At 62.1% G+C, this 19,624-nt stretch overlaps 1 protein-coding gene across 1 annotated transcript; it reads left to right on the top strand.

Moving 5' to 3' along the window:
• The first annotated feature begins 505 nt into the window (after positions 1–505).
• Positions 506–11,456, top strand: NUAK2 (NUAK family kinase 2). Its single transcript, XM_079327288.1, has 7 exons — positions 506–790; positions 5,397–5,517; positions 6,939–7,090; positions 8,142–8,207; positions 8,993–9,112; positions 9,333–9,465; positions 9,544–11,456. The coding sequence occupies exons 1-7, from the start codon at positions 572–574 to the stop codon at positions 10,614–10,616; spliced, it is 1,884 nt and encodes a 627-aa protein (XP_079183414.1). The 5' UTR covers positions 506–571; the 3' UTR covers positions 10,617–11,456.
• Positions 11,457–19,624: the final 8,168 nt, after the last annotated feature.

Below are 19,624 nucleotides of genomic sequence, written 5' to 3' on the forward strand. Positions count from 1 at the left end.
GTCACGGGTGGAATTTCTCCCCAATATCCCGTCTAACGCTGCCCTCAATCACCATGAAGCCTTTCCCCGTGTCCTGGCACTCCAGGCTTTCCTCCAGAGCCCCTCTGACACTCCCAGCGCTCTGGGGCTGGTCCCCTTCCCAGCCTCGGGGTGAAAATCTCTCCTTGCATCATCATCCTTGGAAAATCCGCATCTCCCTCAATCTGGGAACCCCCCCCGCGCCCCTCTTTGTCCTTCCTCTCTCCCTCGTCCCTGGATTCCCTCTGCCCCCCGCTCTACACCCCCTCCCTGACCCCAAATTTATGGGCGCCCCCGGCCCGCTGCTCCCTGGGTCTCCCCCCAGCCCTTCCCGCGGGTTCCCCGCTGTCCGCGGGGTGTCCCCGCAGCCCGGCCCCTCCATCCCCGCTCCCGGTCCCGTTCCCGGTCCCGCTCCCGGTCCCGGCCCCGGGCGGGGCTGTGGCGGGAGCCGCCAATGGGCGCAGGGAGGCGCGGCCACCGGAGCCGCCGCATTTATCGCCGGGCCGGGCGGGACGGGGCGGGCGGCGGAGCCGGAGCCGGGGTAGGGAGCGGGATGGAGCGGCCGGCGGGGCCCGGAACCGGCACCGGTTCTGCTCTGGCCGCCTCGCTGGCCGAGGGGCTGATCAAATCGCCGCGGCCGCTGATGAAGAAGCAGGCGGTGAAGCGGCACCACCACAAGCACAACCTCAAACACCGCTACGAGTTCCTGGAAACGCTGGGCAAAGGCACCTACGGGAAGGTGAAGAAAGCCCGGGAGCGCTCCGGGAAGCTGGTAAGGATCCTTTTGGGGGGGCATCGTCACCGTGTGCGGGGTCCCCGAGCATCCCTCGGTCCCTCCCCGTGCACCTTTGGCGTTCCCACCGCATCCCCTCCGGTCCAGTGTGTCATTCTGCGTCCCCGGTACATCCCCCGGTCCGGGGTGTCCTTCCCTGTCCCCGGTACATCCCCGATCCAGTGTGTCCCTCTCTGTCCCCGGTACATCCCTCGTTCCCGTGTGTCCCTCCCTGTCCCCGCCGCAACCCCGCCGTGTTTCGGTGGTCCCTGAGCTGCCCCCGCTCCCCTCAGCCTGGTTCCGGTGCCTCCCATCCATCCCCACCGACCCCCGCGCATCCCCGCTCCGAGCATCTGGTCCCGGTTCCATTCCCGGTTCTCCGGTACCGGCTCGGTGCAGCCAGGCCGGGCCCGCTCCCCCCGCAGTGTTCGGAGGCTGCGGCTCTGCCCTCGCCGTGGGGCAGGGGAGGCTCAGGGGGCCGGGGGGAGCCCAGGGGGGGTCTCGCCCCTTCTCCCGGGGGGCTGCGGCTCCTCTCGCCCACTTGACCGCGGTCGCGCTTCCTGGGGGAAGGAGCGGGCGGGGACGCGGCCGCCAGAGCAAACACCGCACTCGAGTCTGAAGGGCTTTTCCCTTCCTCTCACCCTGGCTGAGGGCTGGGCTTTCTTTCACACGGTGTGGGGCACCCAGAGCGCAGCCGGGCTCTCCAAAATCCTGACTCACCCCAGCTCGCTGGGGAAAGTGGCTCTGGCTCAGCCCGGCTCAGCTTTCCCCAGGGAAAAGGGGATTGAACCCCCAGGAACGCCGGGTGCTGCTCTGTCCTGTGGGAATCTGCAAGGATTCAACCCTGGACGTGAATTCCAAGGGGTGGGAGGGACCCAAACAGCCCCTCGCAGCCCGGCCTGAGCTGAGGTGACCCGCGAGAGGCAGGACGGGCCCTGGCAGGGGCTGGGCTGGGATCGGCGACATCCCAGGGGAAAGAGCCGCGAATCCGCGAGCTTTCCTTGTGTAATCTTGATGAAATCAGATCCGAAGGCAGCTCTGCCCTTTCCATCAGCCCGTCCGAGCCGCTGTTTGCTGCATAATCAGGGCCTGGAAATGCAGCTTCCACCCTCAGAGCTGCGAGGATTCCTCCCCTCGCATGCCAGAGAAAATTTGCCTTTCGCTGCCCGCACCTGCAGCTCCGAAATCTCAGCTCTATGCCCCAAAACTCTGCGGGAGCCCCTCAGGACGGGCTCTGGCATCGCTTTATTTTCATGCAAATTCAACCCACGGGCCACCGAGCCCTCAATCAACGCCGCAGAAAATCAAAGGCTCTGCTCAGCAGCACCTCCCCGGCCCGGTGAAGGAACAGGAGACTCAAACCCACAAATCTCTCTCCTCTTCCCGCAAATTCTTTCTCGGAGCGCTCAGCATTTCCGGGCCTGCTTAATCTGGAGGTTTATCCCGAGCTCGGCTCTTGTTTGCTCCTTTCCCCAGCGGTTTTCACTTCCCAAACCCGCGGCTGTGAGGGCAGGGACCGGCACCGGCTCGGGCTGAAAAGCTGGAGCTGCTCCATCCGCAGGGATTTTGCCTCTGGCCAATCGGGAATTGCCTCTGACACTTGAAGCATCTCGTTTTACCGCCCGGATTTCTTGTTCCTCTCTGAATTTTAAAATACCTGTACCCAGAGCAGGCTGATTTGGTTGGAAGGTGACAGGAAATTCCAGGCTCCTGCAGCTGGAGGGTGTTTTAGGACTTCCATGAATTATTTGTGTGGGAAAAATTATCTTTCTTTTTTTTTTTTTTTCTTGTTAGAACTCTTTATCCGAAGTGATGCTCCTGCTGAGTGCCTTTCCCAATCCTTACAAAAATCCCTGCAATATCAGGTGGGGAGGGTACTGCTGGATGTTTTCCCTTTCCCTTTTTTTGCTTTTCCTTTTTTTTCTTTCTTTCTTTCTTTCCCTTCTTCCTTCCCTTCTTTTTTCCCTCCTTCCCATTTTTCCTTCCCTTTTTTGTCTTTCATTTTTTTCCCCTTCCCCTTTTTTTGCCCCATCCTTTTTTTTTTTTCTTTCCTCCCCTTTTTTCTGCACCTGTTTGCAGGGCAGCCCCCGGGCTCTTTCTTTTCCTCCCCGCCTGGATTTTTTCCCAGCCTGGCTCCCAATCCCTGGCCCGCAGCCAAACCAAACACAGCCGGGGGACCTCCCGTGGGACAATCCTCGGTGTCACAAACGCGGTTTGGGGCCCGCGTGGTGTCAGGAGGAGGCAGCACCTGGAATATTCCAGAGCCTCTTCTGGGAAACCCACGCTGGATTTCAATCCGCGTTTCACCGAGCACCAAACGCTGCCCTCGCAGCCTGGAACAGCTTCTGAAGCGCTGCCTGAGGTTGTAGCTTAATGCATCTTTCAGCAGCTGCTGAAAATACCTGTCCTGCCCCCAAAAACTTGTAATTAAAAGCCTTTTTTGACTTGGAAAGTGCTCCCGAGCGCGCTGCACTGCCGGAGGGATTTCCTGGCTGTTTCCCTGCAGTATTTTCCTGTGGCACTGCCTGTCCCCGAGGCTGCTGTCCCCAATCCAGGGTGGCCTTTCCCGTCTCCGGGGGACACGTTCTGCTCCCATCCCCGTCAGGCAGGGGAAATTTGGGAACAAAGCCTCTGCTCAGCATCCCTGGGGGAAGATGGGATGGCTCCACCTGCCTGCAGGTCACTAATTTTGGGATCACGGTGAGGATCCAGCACTGCTGGATACAGCCAGAGATCCAGGGGCATCTCCTGGAGCTGCTTCATCTTTTTATGGATTGTGGTTCCTCGCCCTGAGCCCTCAGAATTTTGTGAGTGCCCCTCTAGGGCAGCGAGGAAACGCTCAGAAATGCTCAGAATTTTTGGTCCTGAAATGCTGAGGCTGCTGGGCGGGTGTCAGGGGGCAGGGACGGAGGGAGCCAGCAGGAATTTGGGAGGCTCTGCAAGGCTCAGGTAATTGAAGCAGCAGCGGAAAAAAAAAAAAATTGTTAAAATGTAACTTGTTAAACAAAGGTCAGTGGAAAGAAAACCTGGCTGGGCTTCCCAGAAGAGCCAAACACTTTCGGTATTGCTTTATCCAGAAACTCGGGCCGGGGTTATTGAACTTCCCCAGGCCAGAGTCCGCTGCTCCTGCATGTGCTGGATCCTCCAGGAGCAATTCCCGCACTGGCTGCTGCTGCCTGGGGTGGTTTAGGGCCACGAAAATGCGATTTGGGGCCACAAAAATGCGATTTGGGGCCAGCAATGCACTTCAGGAACCAACCTGAGCCCCCTTCCAGAGGCTTCTCCCCGCTCAGATCTCGCTGGTTCTGTGCCTGCTGCCTCCCGCGGGTGCCACAGACCCGGCTTAACAAAACCTGGCTGCCTGCTGGGCTGGGCTTTAGGAGCGAGGCCCCGGAATGGCAGGGACACGGGGCTGAGCATCCCTCCGTGGCCCCTCTCCCCGTTGCTGGGCGACTGCTGCGAGGGTCCCTTGACGGGATTAAAACTGTTCCGCATTCTTGTCTGGGAGGGGAAAAGAAGAAAAAAAAAAAATAAATGAAAGGTTCTGCTGGATTCAGTTGTAAATTCAGCCCTGGGAGCGCATTGTGTGCCCGCAGCCCCTTTGAAAGGGGATTAGAAGGCGTCTATTCTTACCCCTCTTTCTCCTCCCTTTTCAATCTCCTTGTAGAGGAAAACTTGAAAACCCAAAGGAAAGCCTGGAAAACTCTGGCTCTCCCACCCCGTTCCGAGCAGGGATCTCTTTTTCATCCAAACTTTCTCTTACTCCTAGAAATAAAGTGGTTTAGAGGCAAACAAAAGCCGAGGTGTGGGGTTTTTTTCCCTTTTCCTCACCCCAGGAGTTGGCTGTTGTTGTTGTTGTGGTTATCTCCCCAGTCATGGGGCACATTCCAGGGCTGGCCGAGCTCCAGCGCCGGGACGTGATCCCTGTAAAGCCCGAAAATTGGGAGTGGGACTGTGCTACCTGTGAGGAGGGAGCCCCAAAAATCGGGGCTGTGCTACCTGTGAGGAGGGAGCCCCAAAAATCAGGGCTGTGCTACCTGTGAGGAGGGAGCCCCAAAAATCGGGCTGTGCTACCTGTGAGGAGGGAGCCCCAAAAATCGGGGCTGTGCTACCTGTGAGGAGGCTCTGGGATCCCCAAAAATCGGGGCTGTGCTACCTGTGAGGAGGGAGCCCCAAAAATCGGGGCTGTGCTACCTGTGAGGAGGGAGCCCCAAAAATCGGGCTGTGCTACCTGTGAGGAGGGAGCCCCAAAAATCGGGGCTGTGCTACCTGTGAGGAGGCTCCGGGAGCCCCAAAAATGAGGAGCAGGGCTGTGCTACCTGTGGGATAAAGCTCCGGGAGCCCCCAAAAATGAGGAGCAGGGCTGTGCTACCTGCGGGAGGAGGCTCAGGCCCCCCAAAAATGAGGAGCTGTCACAGGTGTCCCTCGGGGACAGCAGCAGGATTTGGAAAGAATAAACCTCAAATGGATAAATTGGCTTTTCTGGGAGCTGTTTCCATGGAGCCCATGGGGAAGCCGGGATTTGTTTGCGAGTCCCTTCCCAAAACAGAGGAGGGAGGAATTTCTTCCTTCGGGAATTCACAGCCCCCTCTGTGCCCACCCGCAGGTGGCCATCAAATCCATCCGGAAGGACAAAATCAAGGATGAGCAGGACCTTGTCCACATCCGGAGGGAGATCGAGATCATGTCCTCCCTCAACCACCCGCACATCATCGCCGTGCACGAAGGTGAGGCCTCCTCTCCCTTCTCTTTTCCAGCTGCATCCATGATCCGAGCCTGGGGAAGGGGCTGGGTGCCGGGGGGGCTCTTGGGGTGGGTCTGGCCTGGCTTCTCCTCCCTTCCAGGACCTGGCTCCTGTTCCTGCTCGCTCACAGGGAATGCCGATGCTCCCGGGCTGTGTTTTCCCCGGTGAGGGGAAATAACCTGCTCCAGAAAAAAACCCTTCCTGTTCTGTCCCCTCCCCTCCCTGCCAGACAGCGAATCCAGCCTCAAATGTGGATTTTTGGGAGCTGGAAGCCGCGGTGGGGCTGTGGAGGGAGGCTGAGCTGTGCTGGGGAGCAGGACCTGAGGGTGGCTGTGCCAGGCGCTCATCCCGGAGAATTTGGAATCTCCGTGGATCCTGAGCCCGAGGCAGGATTTAATCTCAGTCCTGGAGTCCTCCTCATTCCCTGGGGTACTGGAAAACCAAACCACAGCGTGCTGGGAGAGTTCCTGGTGCTGCCGGGCTGGGCTTTATGGCCAGGGCTGGGCTTTGCTGCCAGGGGGTTGGGATATCCCGAGAGAAATTTCTCCAGCCAGGACCAAACTAAACCCAAATCCGCAGCTGGGTCAGGCTTAGCAGACCCAGGCCTTGGGCCCTGCTGTGCCCCTGCCCTTCCTCGGGCCGGCTCTGCCCCTGCTCCCGGCGCTTGTGCGGGATCCGGAGCCTTTTGTGCTGCGAACAAAGGCGAGCGCCGGCAGCTCCTCCGCGCTGTTTGCCAGCGCTGACTCACACCGGCGCCAGGAATTCAAAAACACCGAGGTGCTTTCTGCAAACAGGAAGAAAACGCTCCGGCTCTTGGCTCCAGCCACAGCCTTTTTTGGGAGCACTGGGAACAGGCAGGAAGGTCACCGGCTGTGCCAGCGCTGTCACCTCGCCCTTGGCGAGGGGTTACAGCAAAGAGCCGCAGGTCTGAGTCACCGCTGTGGTGGCAGAACCTCGGTGGTGGCACAGCCAGTGGTGGCACAGACTCCCTGGTAGCAGAACCTTGGTGGCACAGCCAGTGGTGGCACAGACTCCCTGGTGGCAGAGCCTTGGTGGCACAGGCTCAGTGGTGGCACAGACTCCCTGGTAGCAGAGCCTTGGTGGCACAGGCTCAGTGGTGGCACAGACTCCCTGGTGGCAGAGCCTTGGTGGCACAGCCAGTGGTGGCACAGACTCCCTGGTGGCAGAGCCTTGGTGGCACAGGCTCAGTGGTGGCACAGCCACTGGGCCAGCAGCTCTGGGGGTGTGGGTGACAGCTCTGGTGCCCCCCCCCCGACCTGCAGGTCCCTGTTAGCCCCAGTCTGACAGCAGGGATTGGGGTGGGCAGCATTAGGGTGAACCAAGGTTTCAGCTGCTCATTAACAGCAACGCCCTAACGAGGATTCCCTTTCCCGTGCCCCGCAGTGTTCGAGAACAGCGGCAAGATCGTCATTGTGATGGAATACGCCAGCAAGGGCGACCTCTATGATTACATCAGCGAGCGGCAGCGGCTCTCGGAGCAGGAGGCACGACACTTCTTCCGACAGGTCGTGTCTGCTGTCTACTACTGCCACAAGGTGAGCCAGCCCCGCGGCTTCCCCGGGATTCCCCACGGGAGAGAGGCCAGGTGGGCTCCTGAGCGCTCCTCCTGAGCATTTCCCCACGGGAGAGCAGCTGGGTGCTCTCCTGAGCCCTGCTCCTGAGGATTTCCCCACGGGAGAGCAGCTGGGTGCTCTCCTGAGTGCTCCTCCTGAGGATTTCCCCATGGCAGAGCAGCTGGGTGCTCTCCTGAGTGCTCCTCCTGAGGATTTCCCCACGGGAGAGCAGCTGGGTGCTCTCCTGAGCGCTCCTCCTGAGGATTTCCCCATGGCAGAGCAGCTGGGTGCTCTCCTGAGCACTCCTCCCACAGCAGAGTGAGTGGGGAGGGGTGCAGCCCCACGGGAGGTCAGAAGAGCCCGTGGTTCTTCACCTTTCCCAGCAGAAGGGTTGGTCCTGCCTCAGTCCGAAGGGTGTGGAAGCACCCTGGCAGCTTTTGGGAGGTCCTGGCCTCGGCTGCTGCGCTGTGGAGGTGACTAACCCGGCCTGGGAGTTGTCACCTCCCCTCCCACCCGGCAGACGGAGACGCCCAGGGCTGCCCGCGGGGCTGGGAGCCAAAGCCTGGCTCACCTGTCCTGTTCCTGCTGGAAGGTGAAGCTGTGGGATGGTGGGATGCTGCCCTACAGGACCCCCCTGGGGCTCTGGGATGCTGCCCTGGCAGGACCCTCCAGCCCGGAGGATGCCCCAAGGCAGCTCCTGACCCCAAACCAGGCCAGGGCTCGCTCAGCTGGGCACGGCAGGGCCTGGCCAAGCTGCAGCTGTGCCCGGGTGGGGCTGGCACTGCGTGCTGCCCTGGCTGGGGACAATGGAGGAGCCCAGGGTGGCACCTGCTGCTATCACCTCCCTGATCCTGGTGCCACAGAACCCGGGCTATGCCCGGGGCCACACCCAGGCCACCCATGCCCGGGGCCACACCCAGGCCATCCAAACCCGGGGCCACACCCGAGCTGTTTGCAGCTCCTCCGGGCCCTCCCCCCGTGCCGGAGCTGCCCTCCCTCAACCCCCACGAGTTAACCCCGGCTCTTCCCTCAGAACGGGATCGTCCACCGGGACCTGAAGCTGGAGAACATCCTGCTGGACGCCAACGGGAACATCAAGGTGAGGGGCTGGGGTGTCACCCAGGGGAGCTGCCCGGCCTGCAGGGACAGGTGGGGACCACAACGCCTCAGTCCCCTCAGGGCACGTGATTCCCAGAGCTCTGGCACCACCTGGATCCTCAGGAGAGCTGGCAGAGCCTGGCACCTGAGCAGATCTGGTAAAGCCATAACTGATATCAGCCTGCTGATAAGGGGACAAAGTCTGAGCCCAGATCAAGGCTGGCTGCATGAGAAGGGCTCTTTTCCTGGTTTCTGAACGTGCCAGCCAGGAGCTGCCAGCTCCCCTGAGCGTTCTCTCACAGGGATCCCTGCGGTCACTGAGAACAGGCTGCAGGATTTATCTCCACCGGGGATAATTTTGCAATTGGGAGCTCGGGGCAGCCACAGAAGCTCCTGTGACAGCTGTAATGAGGATAATGAGTACCTGTGCAAGGTGGAGCTGATAGGGACCGCTGCAGCCCGGGGTGGCTGGGAATGAGCTGGAGGAAAGCCTGGAAGTGCTTCCAGCCTCACCTTTCCACTCTGCTCCCGCTGCCAGCGCCGCAGGGCAGCTGCTGCTGTGCCTGGGATGGGGATTTTGGGAACAGCAGGAGTGACCTCAGGGGTGGAAAACCAGGCTGGTGGTGCCACCTGAAAGGATTCAGAACCAAGGGCAGCCTTGGTTTGGACCAGGTTTATTCCAGGAGAGCTTTCAGCCTTGGGAAACTTGGGAAGAGGGACTTTGGGAATGGGAGCTTTGGGAAGAGGGTCTTTGCCACTGGATGACAGCTGTGTTTGTCCCCCCAGATTGCAGATTTCGGGCTGTCCAACGTTTTCCAGCAGGACAAGCTCCTGCAGACCTACTGCGGCAGCCCCCTGTACGCGTCCCCCGAGATCATCAACGGGCGGCCCTACAAGGGCCCCGAGGTGGGTTGTGCCTCCCTCCGGGCCGTGGGAATCCCTCTGGGCTTTTCCCAGGGTATTTGGGATAACAGGGCACTGCAGGGTGTGCTGGGGTCCTGCCCCACACCCCGTCCCTTCCCTGTGGCTGCTGCCGTGCTGGGAGTCCTGATGGGACTTTGGTGGGGTGGGGACCAGGACAGGCCTGTCCTGCTGTCCCCTCCAGGCTCCTCTGTCCCTTCCACAGGTGGACAGCTGGTCCCTGGGTGTCCTCCTCTACATCCTGGTCCACGGCACGATGCCCTTCGATGGCCACGACTACAAGACTCTGGTCAAGCAGATCACGAGTGGGGACTACAGGGAGCCCACGAAACTCTCAGGTAGGGACACCCCCCCCCCGCCCCCCCGCGTGTCCCTTCCCCGTGTCCCCTCCCGTGCCTGACCTGTCCCTTCCCCAGATGCCTGCGGGCTGATCCGCTGGATGCTGATGGTGAACCCCGAGCGCCGGGCCACCATCGAGGACATTGCCACGCACTGGTGGGTCAACTGGGGCTACAAAACGCCGCTGGGCGAGCAGGAGCTGCTGCGGGAGAGCGAATCCCCGCTGGCCACGGTGGCCGAGTGGCTGCGCCGCTCGTCCCGGCCGCTGCTGGAGAACGGCTCCAAGGTGCGCTGCTTCCTCAAGCAGCACATGCCTGGCGCGGCCCCGGAGCGGCAGCGCTCGCTCAAGAAGTCCAAGAAGGAGAACGACGTCTCGCACGCCCTGCAGGAGGTGCCCGCGGGCCCCGAGAACCCCTCCAAGTCCATCCTCAAGCGGCCCAAGGGCATCCTGAAGAAGAGGAACTCGTGCGAGCAGAAGGTGCCCGGGCCCGGCCCCCCGCCGGCCGAGGATGGGGAGGGGGTCCCCGCGGGGCTGCCCCGGGTCTCCGCAGCAGCGGGAGCAGCGCCCGCGGCCGCGCCCAAGAAGGGAATCCTGAAGAAACCCTCGGCCAGGGAGTCGGGCTATTACTCGTCCCTGGAGTGCTGCGAGTCCGGGGACGTGCTGGACGCGGGGAGCTTGGACCTGGACGGGACCGTGTTTGCCGAGCCGCCCTCCCCAACCCCCCAGGGGCTGCCGGCCCGCAGGAAAGGAATCCTCAAACACAACGGCAAATTCTCCTCGGGCAGCGTCGAGCCGGGAAATCCCCCCGGGAGCGGCTTCGGGGCTTTCAGCGAGGTGTCGCTGCCGCCGGGACCCCGCGGCCGGCCCGCCAGCGCCGCCAGCGAGGACAGCATCCTGTCCACAGAGTCCTTCGAGCAGCTGGACCTGCCCGCCCGCGGCCCCCCCGGCAGCGGGGCCGTGCGGGGCTGCGTGTCCGCCGAGAGCCTGCGGCGGCTGCAGGAGGAGGAGGAGCGGGAGGAAGGGCGGCGGCTGCGGCGCTGGACGGTCACGCACTGCCGCAGCCCCTTGGCCGAGAGCAGCGCGTCCCTGGCGGGCTGTGACAATGACACCCAGCTCTACCGGCGCTGCGTCGGGGTGAAGCTGAGCTGAGCCGAGCTGAGCTGAGCTGAGCCGAGCCCAGCTCACCCCCAACATTTTGGGGATGGGGCTGAGCCTCCCTCCCTCCCTCCCTCCTTCCCTCCCTCCCTTCCTTCCCCGGGGCTGCTGGTGCTGCTGATCCACATCCCACGGATTTATTTGGCAGCCTCGGGGCCGGGGGATGCCCCAGGACCAGGACACTGAATGGACCAAAGCCCCCAAAGTGACCCCCGAGGAGGGGCTGGGGGGTCCCGGGGGCTCCTCCCTGCCGTCCTCCACTCCCAAACTCATCTCATCACGGGGGTGAAAGCAGTGGGTTGGGGGTGGGGGGGTTTGTTTTCTTTGCACTGTTTTTGGCTGCACAAGGTAACGGAGGGGGTGGGTGATATACCTCAAACAAGCTGCAGATGTAGCAGGGTGCTGGCGAGGGCTCCAAGGTGCTGCCCGTGGCTTTTGGGAGGTGCTGGTGACACCCAGGCCAAGGCTCTGCCCTGTCCTGAGTGCTGAGAAACTGGATGTGGCCAAAAGCCCGGGCTGGGAAATGCTGTGATGCCAACATCTCATTGTAATGTGGAAAAAACACAAACAAACAAAAAAGATAAAAAAAGGTGCCTTTGGTGAGGCACCGTGTCTTTATTTATTGATTTATTGCCTTTGCCCAGGCTGGTGTGGGGCACGGGATGTGTCTGGCTCCACAGGGGCCTCCCAGGGGTGTTTCTGGGGAGGTGGCCGTGTCCTTGTGTCACACGGCTCCCTTGCACTATTGCCACGTGTGCTCGTGTTGTGTTTTTCCTCCTTCCTGCAGCATGGGCTGGAGAAAACCATTAAATTAAAAGCGAATGGTAAAGTTGAGTTGTCACCTTGATTGCTGGGGGTGAGGGAGGGGCTGCCTGGGCCAGGCTGGTGTCCCTGTCCCTGACCCTGTGCCATCCCTGCTGGGACAGGGCTGTGCTCCATCGGCTGAGGGTGGCTCAGCTCAGACACCTCTGTGTGCCCAACCCCTCCTCAAACTGGGTTTAACTGGTGCTGAACTGGGACTGGCACATCGCTGATGTCGGGGCTCAGCACCCCCACGAGTGGGAAATCTGGATTTCAAAGCTGAGCAGCTGCTGGATAAACACAGCCCAAAATTTAGGGGCATCTGGGATGGAAGCAGGACAGGGGGGACCAGGATCCCTTCTGTCCCCACCACGAGCAGCCCCCCTGTCCCAGCCCCTCTCCCACATCCTGGAACCCCCGTGGCTTTGGGGGATATTCCCGGGTTTTGGCGGCAGGAGCTGCCTCTCCCCCCTTTCCCTTCAGCCTCTTAACCCATTTCCAAGGGTTAACCGGAGCCATCCCGTGCCTCACCCCCCGCACGGCCGCGGTGCCAGGGCCGTGCCCGGAATGTCGCCCCTTGTCCCCCCGGGCTCGGGTCACCGCGCTCGGCCCCCGCCGCGCATTCCCCGCGTGCCTTGAGGAACTCCGAGAGCTTAACCCTGCTCTGAGCGCGCCCAGGCTGAGCCTGGGCAAAGTCCCTGTGCCCTGGGATGGGATCCATGGGATGGGATCCATGGGATGGGATCCATGGGATGAGCCAGGCACGGAGCAGGGGCTCCTCTTTGGGTTTGGTGTTGGAGTCACAGCCCCGTTTCATCCCGGATTTGCAGGAAAACATCTCCTCGTGCTGTTTTTGGAGCCGTGGCAGCTCTGGGTGGGCAGTGCTGCATCCCGGAGTTTGGGACTGCAGCTGCCAAAGGACGGGTGTAGGGAATTCAGGCACGGCAGTTGGGCATTCCCAAAGATTTTTAATGGGAATGTTGGGGTGGGTGGCGTGTCTGCTCCTGGCTGGGCCACATCTGAGCCGAAAATGCCGCCCCAGGTCCCACTGGGGGCCTGGCTAGCCCAGCACTGGTGGCCACTCTGGAGCTCTGGGTGTGAGGAGCCCACCCCGCCCCGTGTCCCCGCTGGTGCCAGCAGAGCTTGTCCCCGTGTCGTGGGCGGCCCAGCCCTGAGCTGCGGCATCTCCCCGGGGCTGCCCCGAGTCCCTTCCCAAGGGTGGGAAATGCCCTTGGATGAGGCGGTGACAGCCGAGCCCGAGGACACCGCGGGGCCGCTCCCCATCCCTGCGCTCCCGGAATTCCCCCGCCAGCCCCTGGAAACGCTCCTTTCATCCCAGCCTTGCTTTCCGCTGCCTCTGAGCCCCCCTCTCAGCCCCCCACCATTATTCGCGGCTCTTTTATCCATCCAGCCCTTTCATCCCCAGGACTGGCAATTCCCGCAGCCCCCACCCCGCCCTGCCCGGCCCCGCGGGGCTTTGGGGCGGCTGGAAATGACCTCAGCCGCGTTTTGCTGAGAAAATGTCATTTTTGGGGGGTGACTTCAGCCCCAAGTGCTGCGTTTGCTCCCCAGCAGGGTGTGGGAGGTGTGGGAGCGGCTCTGGCGAACAGGGAAACCGGGAGAAACAGCTGGAGGTGAATTTTCCTGGAGGGCTTGGAGCGCCGTGCGCTGTCCTGTGCGTTTATATCCCCCGATCCAACCTTCCCTGGCCACCATCCCAAGAGATTATCCAGCCTGGACTCTTCTCCCGCCGGTCCTGGGGGAAATTGGTGCTTCCCACGGCTGCATCCCGGGGTTTGGGGCTGCAGCCGTGGCCAAAGGACAGGTGTAGGGACTTCCAGCCATGGGAATTGGGCATTCCCGACGATTTCTAACGGGAACGCTGGGCTGGGTGTGTGTCTGTGCCTCTCTGGGTCACTCCACGCTTGGATCCCTCCTCACCGGGAACCACTTTGGGATCCACATCCCCCCGAGCAGCGACAGCGCCGCGGAAAAGGAGGAAAAGGGAATTTTGGGGTGGAAGCAGCCGTGATCCGGCTGGGGAGCGGCTCCAGCAGAATTCCCGGCAGGTCCCGGCGGGAGGATTTCCCGGCAGAGCGGAGCTCCGGGCGCTCCCTGAGTCACCCCCGGCCCCGGCTCCTGCCCGGGCTTGTGCGGGAATCCCGGATCCACCGAGCCCTTCTGTGGGGCTGGGGGCTCGGGGGGTCGGGAACGCAGCGCGGGGACGGGGCTGGATCCCGCTGGAGCCTCCCAGAGCCCTGGAACGGGATGGATGAGGGGCCGAGGGCAGCTCTCATTAACCGGTGGCTCTTAATGAGGTCAGAGCAGCTCAGGGATGTCCCTGGAGCTCTGGAACTTGGGTGTCAGCTCCCCTCTGGCCGAGCTCCCTCTTTGGAACCTTGGGATTGTTCTTTCCTGTCGGAATCTCCCGCTGTCGGTTTTCCCTTCCTCGCGTTTTGTGTCGGAGCCTTTTTTGTGTGTCTGACACATCGTGGGCTCAGAGCCAGGGATATTTCTGAGACATTTTGTCAGAACTTTGAGTGCCGGAACAATTAACACAACAAAGTTGAGGTGTTTCTTTGCCTCTGATTCTTTCAAAGTGGTTTCTTTTTTGTAGTTTTTTTCTTTTTGTATTTTTTAAGGTGCCTCCACAACCACCTGTTTGATTGCTGGATTTCTTTGAAGATCTGAAGGAAAGAAATCCCCACATGAAAGTCCTCCCATCTTCAATGGCAGCCTGGAGGGGCCCCAAAAAAAGGAGAAATCGGCGCTCGGAAACTTTGATCCCATTTTTTTCTGGAGCACAAGGAATGGATGAGCCAAAAATGCAACCCCAGACCCCACTGGGGACCTGGCTGGCCGAGCACTGGTGGCCACTCTGAAGTTCCCGTGCCTCCTGGAGCTGTGGTGGTGTTTTTTGGAGTGCTGGGTCTCTGCTGGAAGATTTCTCCAAGCAGGAGAGCTCTGCCCATCCCATGCCCGAAACTCTGGGATGTGCAGTGGAATGGGACAGGGGGATCAGGTCCAAAGTCTGTGCCTGCGGGACCACCAGGACATTTCCTGTCCTTGCCATCACTTGCAGGATCCATCCCATCGTGCCTGCCATGAACTGATGGGAGCCATAAACCCACGGAATATCCTGAGCTGGAATGTCCCACAGGGATCATGGAGTTCAGCTCCTGACCTCAGCCCCTCATCCCGAGCCTTGGGCTGCTCCCGGGACACTCCGGGCTTGCAAAAGTCACCGGCTCTCACCCTCGGGCAGCGGCTGGGAGAGCAGCCCTGACAGCGCAGTGACTCAGGGACCCCGCGGGTCCCCAGGGGCTGTCACAGCTCCTGTCACCGCCGCGTCACCGCTACGGCATTTCCCCAGCCCAGGCGGCACCGGGCCCGGAGCGACCCCAGCACGGCCACCCTGCCCGGGATGGGCACAGGGAGCTGCCACCCTGCCCGGGATGGACACAGGGAGCTGCCACCCTGCCCGGGGTGGGCACAGGGAGCGGCCACCCTGCCCGGGGTGGGCACAGGGAGCTGCCACCCTGCCCGGGGTGGGCACAGGGAGCGGCCACCCTGCCCGGGGTGGGCACGGGGAGCTGCCATCCTGCCCGGGGTGGGCACAGGGTGCTGCCCACCTGCCCGGCGGTTCCAGGAGCCGCTTTCCAGAGCCGCTCCTGCCCCAGCCGGCATCCTCCATCCCATCCCATGTCTCACACGGGAAGGGAGCGCGGCACCGCTGGCAGCTGCAGGCGAGGGCGATTTTCCCAGCGGGTCTGGCTGCCTGGGAACGCAGAGCAGCAGCCAGACAGGTTTCTGGAGAGGGCCGGGCCTGGCGGATCCCGAATTCGGGACGCTGGTGCCCAGCCAAGCCCTCCCGGGAGCTCTGAGCCCCCAGCGCATCTCCGAGCGAGCGCGGGCCCCCGGCTGCTGCCGCTGGAGCTCGGGGGTCGCCGCATCCCCTCCCGCGGGGCCCGGGGTGCTGCTTCCCTCTCTGGGGGCTCCCCGGGGCTGCAGGAGCAGCTTTGGATCGCGCTGGGAATTTCCTGCAGGGCGCTGAGAGCCGGGCTGGGCTCTTGCCTCAGCTGCTTTTGCAAGCAGCAGCCGGGGGAAGCGGTCGGGCCGGCTCGGGGCTGGCAGGCTGGCACGGGGACAGCATCTGGGTGTGCCACCTCCCCGCCGAGCCGGTGGCAGCCCCGGCGGTCGAGCCAGCGGGGCCGGTTCGCCGCGGCCCCGGGGGAGCCTCCCGTGCCTGCTTTGCACGCGTGGGAAGCGCTTGAGAAGGGAGCGGGGCGCGATTCCCATGGAGCCGCGATCCCAGCGGGAGTTCCCCGGCTCGGGAGGGGTGGATGGGCACGGGGCCGGGCACGGAGGGACAGATCCGAGCTCTGCTCGCTGCGGCAGCACCGGGGAAGGGCTGGAGCTGGGCCAGGGAGGGATAAGGTTGGGTTTTAGGAAAAGGTTCATCCCGCAGGGGTGGCACTGGGAAGGATCCCCAGGGAACGGTCGCTGCTCCAAATCTGTCAGAACTCCAGGAATGCTTGGGAAAAGCTCTCAGGGATGCGCAGGGTGGGATTTTGGGATTGTTTTGTGCAGGGCCAGGAGCTGGATCAGTGATACTGGTGGGTTCTTCCAGCTCAGGATACTTCTCTCTTTTTTTTATCTAGGTGTCCTTAACTCTGATGTTTGCGTTCCTGAGGAGAAAGGGGAAGTTTGGATATTTTCTCATCTCAGGGATGCACAGGGTGGGATTTTGGCACTCGCCATGGACCTGCGAGTGCCGCCAGCCCTCGGGGAGCCCCGCGATCAATGATTTCTCTAATCTTATCTCAGTCTCTCTGCTGCTTTCCCTTGTGCGCCCTCCCCTCCCTGCCTCCCCCTCCCTTTGTAGCCTCCACGCTTCCCCTCCAGCCCCGGCTTTGATCCCGGGAAGCAGCAATTGATCCTCCTTATCTTTATTGTGGGAGAGACATTCCCGGCACGGCCCTTAATTAAATTCCTCTTCATTTTCCTCCACGAGCCTCTCTCCCCCCCGCAACCCAGAGGAGGATTTATTTTTAAACGTGCAATTAAAGGGTTGAAGTGGCCACGAGTGGGACACGGCTGGGCGAGCTGCGGGGCTGCCGGTCACCCTGTGGGGCTGGCACTGGTCACAGTGGCATTGGTGGCACTGGCACTGGTCACAGCAACATGGGGAGAGGACACTGTAGCCCAGGCACTGGCTGGTGGCACAGACACATATCCTGGTGGCACTGGCACTGGTCACAGTGACACGGGGATGGCCCACAGTGGCCCTGGCACCTGCCGCGGTGGCCACAGTGCCCGGGGCCGGCTCTGGCCGCCTGGAGCTTTTCCGCCCGGTGGTTTCTCCTGCAGGCGCCCCGACCCGCAGGGCAGGAGCATTTTTCATGTGGAACAGCCGAAATTCCCCCGGAGACAGCGCAGGAATGCGAGGCATGTTCTCCTTGGTACCAGCTCTCGCTTCTTACGGCCTAAGCTCGGCCACGCCGCCGGGGGGAGGGGACAGCGGGGACCGCCGTGTCCCCGTTGATGGGTGCCAACATTCCCCCCCCAATCCCTTCATCCTCCTCCTCCTCCTTGGGAAAACTCCCCAGCGCTGTGCCGGGTCTCCGTGCCCAGGGGATGCAGGTGAGCCCCTCCGGGTCTCTCCTGTTCCTGGGCACGCAGGACATCCCCGGGGTGACAGCACGGGGAGATTCGGGATATTTCACCCAGCAGAGCACAGGACAGGACATCATTTTATGGTGCGTGCAGCTGGAGAGCAGGAGCAGAACGCCCGGGGATAAATCAGTGCCTGGCTTTGTCTGAGTTGGCATCCATCACCCTGAGACACCAACACAAGTTATGGTGATGAATTCAGCCGGGCTGGCTGCGGTGACACGGGACAGGCGACGGCGACAGCGCTGCCCCCACCCTGCAGCACCTGGGCACCGCGGGGATGCGACAAACCAGCCCCAAACGGGACAGAGGGACATCTTGCTGTGCCATCCCGCCCCAAGACCCCCAGCCTGTCCCTGGATGTCCCCAGAGAGCTCTGTCACACACAGGATCACAGAATCACAGGGATGGAAGAGACCTCCAGGATCGAGTCCAACCCAGCCCACGGCACTGAGTGCCACATCCAGTCTGTTTATAACACATCCAGGGATGGTGACTCCAGCACCTCTCTGGGCAGACCATTCCAGTACTTTGGCACCTTTTCTGTAAAAAGCTTTTCCCGGATATCCAGCCTGTATTCCCCTTGGTGCAGCTTGGTGTGTCCTGTCCTCGTTGTCCCCGCTGAGTGCCCCAATCTCCGCATGTGCCACGCCAAGGGCTGGCTGAGCCCCGGCCCCACGAGGGTCCCCGTGCCCGGTGGCACCAGCCCGGCGTGTCCCGCAGGGACATTCCCTTTCCCCGCCGCTTATCCCGGGAGCGCAGCTGCGGCTCTTACATAAAACGCAATTAGCGGCGGGCAGCGAGGCCTGAATGGAATTAAGGAATTCCTGCCGGGCTGACGTCAAAGCTTCACCTCTCCCGCACAAAGGGGGCCCTTGTGAGCCCCCCTGACCCCGCCGGGACAAGGCGAGTCCTCAGGGAGCCCCGCGGGAATTGTCCCCTCCGCCAGCGCCAGTGTCAGCAGCAGCTCCCGAGCGGGGCTCGCAGCTCCCCCTCGCTGCTGCCAGTGGCCCCCCAGCGCCAGATGCTCGCCCGTCAGAGGGGGCTCGGCCCGAGCCCGGCCCGGGGGGGTCTCTGCTGGCTGGAGAGGAGGGAGGAGGGGATATGGGGACATGGGGATATGGGGACAGCAGGGCCGTGAGCATGAGATCCCGAAATTCCCACCGGGATGGGATGGGATGGGATGGGATGGGATGGGATGGGATGGGATGGGATGGCCCCGGCTGGAGGAACGAGCCTCTTCCCGCTGCCCCAGCCTGGGGCCTCCTCGGCCGCTGCCAACGAGGCCGCAGGGATGGGCAGTGCCAGGCATGACCTGAATGAATGTCCCCAAGTGCCACAGGCGGCGAGGGGGGGACAGGGCTCGCACGTGTGGGGCTCCTGCCCCAAAACCGCCTCCACTTCACGGCGATTGTGTCACAGCACGAGGGGAACGAAGAGTTTCAACTGCAGAGGGTGGGGTCGGAGCGGACACGGGGATGGCAATTTTCAAAGGGAGGGTGGTGAGGGCCGGGGATGGATTTCCCAGAGCCGCGGCTGCCCCAGGGCAGTGCCCAAAGCCGGGTTATGGGGCTTGGGGCAGCCGGGGATAGCGGCAGGTGCCCCTGCCCACGGCACGGGGGGCACTGGGGGGACTTCAAGGTCCCTTCAGCCCAAACCATCCTGTGGCGGCACGATTGCTGATGCTGCGCTGGGGGACAGGGAGGGGTTACTTGGGGAGCTGTGACCCCACCCTGATTCCTGTCCCTGTCCCTGTCCCTGTCCCTGTCCTGTCCCTGCCCGGCCGCACAGGAACACGCTCCGGAGCGCTCCGGGATCTGCGGCGGGGACGGGGGGCCCCCCTGCGGCCGCAGCGCCGCATTCCCGTCCTGGGGAATTCCCGTCCTGGAGAATTCCCGTTCCAGAGAATTCCCGTCCCGGAGAATTCCCATCCTGGAGAATTCCCATCCTGGAGAATTCCCGTCCCGGAGAATCCCCTTCCAGCAGAATTCCTTTTCTGGAGAATTCCTTTTCTGGAGCATCCCCTTCCCGCAGAATCCCCTTCCCGCAATCCCTCTCGTGGCAGAATTCCCCTCCTGCAGCCCCTGCCCAGCCGGACGCTGATAAAATCAGGAACGAGGTTTTTTTCACCCATCTCCTCCCGGTTTTTCCCCCCATCTCCTCCCGGTTTTTCCCCCCATCTCCTCCCGGTTTTTTTCCCCATCTCCTCCCGGTTTTTTCCCCCATCTCCTCCCGGTTTTTCCCCCCATCTCCTCCCGGTTTTTTCCCCCATCTCCTCCCTCCCTCGCAGGGCGGGGGCAGCTGCACCGCCGGGCTCCCGAGCTGGGCTCAGGCAGGGCACGGAGCCCAGTTTAAGGTTAAATCAGGAATTCTGGAATTAAATTCCTCACGGTTTTGTTCCTTTGATGGTGTCAGGGCTGACCTGGTGCAGGATGCACCTGGCTGGGAAGAGGCAGATGAGGGAATTCTGCTGAGGGTGGGACAGATTCCCCAGCTCTGGGCAAGCCCCCCTTGCTCAGGTGACCACT

This window comes from Erithacus rubecula (assembly GCF_903797595.1).
Source record: "Erithacus rubecula genome assembly, chromosome: 26".
NCBI classification, from domain to species: Eukaryota; Metazoa; Chordata; class Aves; order Passeriformes; family Muscicapidae; genus Erithacus; species Erithacus rubecula.

Excerpts from the sequence above, each read along its gene's own strand:
- NUAK2 (XM_079327288.1), top strand. The coding sequence starts at position 572 with ATGGAGCGGCCGGCGGGGCCCGGAACCGGCACCGGTTCTGCTCTGGCC. Across the intron at positions 791-5,396 it reads GGGAGCGCTCCGGGAAGCTG|GTGGCCATCAAATCCATCCG; the intron begins GTAAGGATCCTT and ends GCCCACCCGCAG. Across the intron at positions 7,091-8,141 it reads CTGTCTACTACTGCCACAAG|AACGGGATCGTCCACCGGGA; the intron begins GTGAGCCAGCCC and ends CTCTTCCCTCAG.